Source organism: Mus caroli, unplaced genomic scaffold (genome assembly GCF_978045245.1).
Source record: "Mus caroli unplaced genomic scaffold, Mus_caroli_1 scaffold_4, whole genome shotgun sequence".
Lineage (NCBI taxonomy): Eukaryota > Metazoa > Chordata > Mammalia > Rodentia > Muridae > Mus > Mus caroli.
This window is the reverse complement of record NW_028227259.1, coordinates 151419299-151424855: the sequence shown is the minus strand read 5'-3', so window position 1 is coordinate 151424855 and position 5557 is coordinate 151419299. Positions and strand designations below refer to the sequence as shown.

The 5557-nt window shown below is 51.8% G+C and overlaps 1 protein-coding gene across 1 annotated transcript; it reads right to left on the bottom strand.

Annotated features, from left to right (window-relative positions):
• Positions 1-768: 768 nt before the first annotated feature.
• On the bottom strand, positions 769-5278 carry Pdx1 (pancreatic and duodenal homeobox 1). Its single transcript, XM_021163838.3, has 2 exons — positions 4870-5278; positions 769-1214 (listed from the first exon to the last, which is right to left on the bottom strand). Exons 1-2 carry the CDS (start codon positions 5276-5278, stop codon positions 769-771), a joined length of 855 nt encoding a protein of 284 aa, XP_021019497.1.
• Positions 5279-5557: the final 279 nt, after the last annotated feature.

The window sequence follows — 5557 nt, the reverse complement described above, 5'->3', positions numbered from 1 at the left end:
CCTGCCCCTCCCTCCCATCTTCTAATTCGGGCGTTGTGACTAGTTTTCCAAGGTGTACCAGGGCACCTGCCTTCCTTTCAGGAGGATATTCGCGCTCTAAAACAGAAACTTCAAATGTCCTTCTGCCCCTTTGTCCCTCAGGACCCTGGAGGTCCCATTAGGGGCACAAAGAGGTCCGGGTGTGAAGAATTTCTGATTTTCAAAGGAAATGGTATAGGTTGAAGGATAGAGATTAATGAAATATTTGGCTAAAGAGGGGGAAAGATTCTAGGAAAGGGAAATAAGGAAAAGGAGGTGAGGGAGGGGAAAGAGGAGGGAGGATTGGAAGAAGTACTCGCTTTGAAACCTCCAACAGCCCCCTTTGTTATTCTTAACCTTAGCTTGCTCAGCCGGTCTGTTTCTGGGCAGACGAAGGCACCCGGTTCAGCTCGCCTGCTGGTCCGTATTGGACCGTTCAAATTTGTACCCTTTTTATTGTCCTCAGTTTGGAGCCCAGGTTGTCTAAATTGGTCCCAGGAAAGAGTCCTAGAGTCAGATCTGGCCATTCGCTTGGCATCAGAAGCAAACTCAGTTTTCAGAAGCTCAGGTCTGTTTTTCCAGAAGTCTGCCAGCTTCTCTCGGGCTATACCCAACTGGCTCTCGTGCCCTCAAGAATGTTCTTCTTTGTTGACGCCTGGGTTAAGCCTCATGATCCTTTCCCTTTTCCAGCTGCCCGCTCCCACGTCCACACTCTGGGTCCCAGACCCGCTCACCCTCAGCCTGCTGTCCTCACCGGGGTTCCTGCGGTCGCAGTGGCGCGATGCTGGAGGTCTGTGGCGACACGCTAAGGCCTGAAGGCAGTCGGCCCTCCCGGACTGCAGCTGGGACGCCTGGGGGCACCGCACCTCCGGGAGGTGGCAGCGGTGGCACTGCCAGCAGCTCCTCGCCCGAGGTCACCGCACAATCTTGCTCCGGCTCTTCGCTTCCACCGCCCCCGCTCGGGGTCCCGCTACTACGTTTCTTATCTTCCTCTTTTTTCCACTTCATGCGACGGTTTTGGAACCAGATTTTGATGTGTCTCTCGGTCAAGTTCAACATCACTGCCAGCTCCACCCGGCGGGGCCGGGAGATGTATTTGTTAAATAAGAATTCCTTCTCCAGCTCCAGCAGCTGCGCCCGCGTGTAGGCAGTACGGGTCCTCTTGTTCTCCTCGGGTTCCGCTGTGTAAGCACCTCCTGTGGGTGATACAATCGGTCAGTGAGGTCCCCCGGGGCCCCATGAAGCTCAAATATTTTATTCCCAGGCCAAGAACAGCCCTCCTACTGATCGCAACAGTTGAATCCAGCCGCAGCCTATTGCTCCAGAGACCCACTGCGGTTCCGCCTGAGTCTTCCCTAGGCAATGGAGCCGTTTTCTCAGGCCATAGCCATGCCGGTTCTCGCCTCAGTATCACACTTGGAACTGGCAACCAGTGGTTTCAAAATTAGTTCATTTAATTGTTGTTAAAATGCACATAATAGAAAAATTGATCAACTCCTTTCTACTTAAGGATATGCCTTAAACGCAGGATTTTAAACAAACGTACTGATGTTGACCCAGTTCAGTTCAGTCTGATTACTATCTCGTCCTTATAGGGATATATATAAATCTCCAAGAAACATTTCTAGACTAAACTTTTACCACAATGAATGCTAATTTTCCTCTTTATTCCCTGTTTCATTAAAACAATGATAAGCTCAACACGCTAACTTATTTTACTGGTGGCAAGGTCTTTACTTCTGGTTCTCTGGAGGCAGAAGCAGGGGGAGGCAGCCAGAGGCGAGCTTGGTTGCCTAGCTAGTTCCAGATCAGCAACAGCAACGTAATGAGTCTCAAAAATAATTTTAAATGAATGTAATAACTCACTAATAGATGCAGACTATGGTTTGAAAGGTTATGGTGCTCTTTAAGTTATGGACATATTTTGTTATATCTTTTATTTATTTGTTATATCATCTTTATGCTTTACATCTTTATTATTGTTGTGTGTAGAATATGCTTGTCAGAACAAGGCAGTGAGCATAGGGAGGTGGGGAACACCTTTGGGGATTTGATTCTCTCCTTTTATTTTAGGTCCTGTGGATTGAATTAAAGCTCTAAAGCTTGAAAGGGAATGTGTTGTTTTGTTTTTGTTTTAGTACATTTGTTTGTTTGTTTCAAATAGTCATCTCCCTGGGCTTGTATATTATTTTTAATAAAGTTATAATTAACTCTGAGTGTTAATTGTTACTGTGATTTCAGTTAGCCCTCTGCCTCTGAGAAGAAGAAATTCTGTTTTGGGAAAGGTTGTGCTTAGCAGGAAAAGACCACAAATGTTGCTGAGGCCAGATCTGTCCTGAACCAGAGCCACTCTGAGAAGGGACGGATGGCTCACCAAAGGGCTTGCCCATGCTTGCTGCAAACCCGCATCTAAAGCAAGCAACAGACCCAAGTCACCGGGAAATCAGTGAAGCCAACCAGTGTTTCCCAGGTCTGGGTCCTTCCTTCCCAGCTCGGTAGAGCATCTACTGCACTGGACTGTGTGTGTGGATGCAGGATGGAGAGCTCTCCAGCAAAGCCCAGACTGAAGTCGACCTGATTCAGGACAGGGGTGAGAGACAGTTTCCAAAGAGCTGAAAGGTGAATGAGTGTGTTGAGGGCAAGGGGTTAATCTCCAGGATGGAATCTGCTCCCAGGGTCTTCCCCCAGGTACTGGGGAGGCACTAGAAGCTGAAGTCAAGTCCCTAGACCACTCTTTGGAAAGCGACACAAACCTGTGTCCCCAAACCACACAGGCCTTTCCTGGTGTAGGAAAGGACAGATACCTAACCTTAAAGAGACATCTTAAAATGCCAACAACTGGCAGATTCTTCCGACTACTGCCCTCAGCTGCCTACTTTGCCAAACCCTAATGAAAGACTATAGGGACCTGTGCTCAGCTAGAGGAAGCTAGAGGAAGGGTGGGAATTAAAGTTAGAATCTGCTGGTGAGATGTTCAGAGTGCCCGTTCTGACTATTCTGGGGCTCAGTAGAACTCACCAGTAGGGATTATGAAGTTCTTTTAAGTCCAATTATTTACAAGCGGTTATTGCCATTAGCATTTGTAGTCCTACTATAAGCCCTTCAGTCATTAAGCACTTTCCAGGGGTTGTGAACCCACGAAGCACACACGCAGGTGGGTTCGCTAAACCTTGCAGTCCTTCTGAAGTGGGACCGGCTGGAGCTCTTTGCAGGTTTCTACAGGGAGAAGAGAGGGGTAGTCTGCCTCAAGTCCTGCTTGCTGATGGTCAGAAAGGATCTGCAAAGGCTTCTGATACCCAGATCTCACAGTCGGGAGGGGTCTCCAAAGTGTTCACCAAACATAGGAAAGGCTTTCTGCTTCCTTCTGCTCAGATTTAACTCCCTGGCTTCTTCCTGCCCTAGCCCAGAACAGGAGTGGATAGCCAGAAAGAATCAACCTCCGGGGCTCTGCTTCGTGGAAATCCTTGGCAAGGAACTACGAGCCAAGACCCCCTTTAGGTGGAGGGTCTGTCTTTAGGCAGCCCAATGGCCAGGTCTCAGCGCCCTTTGGTCTTGGCCTTGAGAGGCCTCTGCTGCGGCCTACCTGCTCCAGCTGCTTGGAATTGCTCAGAGGTAGGGGAATCTCCCCAGCAAGAGTTTGGGCCGTTTTAAGTCAGGGGTTTTTTGTTTTTGTTTTCTTCCTCGGTGAGAAAATGAACTAGCTAGAGGAGCCTTCCCCCTTCTTTCTCCACCCTTGAGTCCTTGGTGAACCTAGTTACCCCCATACCCTCTTTGCTTGGCTGCTCCTGGGATAGTGTCAGACCCGGCGCACCGAGGAGAATTCTCAGGGGATGGCAACTCCAGCGTCTTAACCCTTCGCTCCCATTCCCGACAGTCAGTCGGAAAGAAAAAGAAAAAGCAGCTATTTGCAGTCCAGGTGTGACCAGAAGTGGCTGCAGACCGGAAGAGATAACATTGTGGAGCGGCGGGCACAGGCCCCCACACGAATTGGCTGCCAGCATCCGGCGGGAAGGGACCTAGGGCTTGCTCCGCTTTGCCTCTGCTGGAAGGAAGGACTTTATCACAAAGCAGGCGCCTAGGGCTAAGGAAAGCCAGGGGGTCTTGCTTCTTTGAGCCGGACAGCAGGGAGGAGGCCCCTTCTTCTGCATATTTGCTCCAGAGAGGACCCTTCAAACACTTTGGGTTGGTTCAAAAAGAATTGGCACCTCAGAGACCTCTGCCAACTGCCAGACTCCGAGAGAGTGAACCACCTGCCTTTCAACCCTCCTGGTGAGCACCTCGCGTTGGTACAGCCTCTCCTTGTTCATCCCCCACCCCTCATCCTACTCCAGGGCCTCTGCACCCTACCTGGATGGACGCAATTTTCCTTTCCCTTCTTCCTGTGTTTCTCCTACTCCTACTGCCCCTAGGAGGCCCCGTTTCTCTAATAAGGCCACTAGGATAGAGCCGGGAAGTGAAGGGGCCTAGGGTTTCCAAGGGACTCCATCATCAGAGACATCTTGCATAACTTGCTTGGGGCCCTTAGGGTCCGGGAGTCCAGGTTCCTCTCTGCAGAAAGATCCAGAGAGTTTGGGAGTTCTGAGCCTGGCTAGGCCTCTTCTTTCTCCAGCGTGGGAGTTGGCTCCCAGGGTAAGAAAGGCTCAGGACAAGCGCAAGGAAGGAGGAGTGTTGAATGGAGAAAAAGCTGCCAACATGAGTGGACTTATTGGCTTGCATAGACTTTATTCTAAGCCTGCATTATTCCTGCGGGTTTCAGAGGAACTTGGGGAAAAAGGCCCCGGGGAGTTCTTGAAGACAGTAGCAGCCAAGTCCAGACTAGGGAAAGAGAAAGGGAGAAAGAGCCAGGCTTACCTGCCCACTGGCCTTTCCACGCGTGAGCTTTGGTGGATTTCATCCACGGGAAAGGGAGCTGGACGCGGTTGGGCTCTTCCAGGCCCCCAGGCTCGGTTCCATTCGGGAAAGGTCCGGGAGGTGGATGGGAGAGCCCGAGCTGAGCTGGAAGGTGGTGGTGGAGGTGAGCGCCAGCCGGGTCGTCGGAGGCGAGCGGGGGCACTTCGTATGGGGAGATGTCCGGGGGACTTCCCTGCTCCAGTGATCCCAGCGAGCTTGCAAACTGGGGTGGCGGCGGAGGTGGGGGCTGGCGGCCCATGTACAGGCACGCAGGGGGGTTAGCGCTGAACTCTGGCACTGGGCCCCTCTGGAATGCGCACGGGTCCTTGTAGAGCTGTGTGGCCGCGTAGTACTGCTCCTCACTGTTCATGGTGGCAGCCGGCACTTGGGGGCCAGCAGCCCCTGGTCGGAGCTACAAGCCAGGCCTTAGGCGCTGGGCGGCTCGCGGACTCTCTACGCCACCCTAGATCGCTTTGACAGTTCTCCACTGCTCTCCCGGGGAACCAGAGGCTGGCTGGGGACAAGCCGGCCGCCGTGCCATAGGCTCTGGGGCACCCCACGTGGTTTACCCTGGAGCCATCATTGGCCTGGAGGACTGCCTTAAGAAGAGGCTTAGGTGCCCGCGAACACACGCACTCGTTTCAATTTT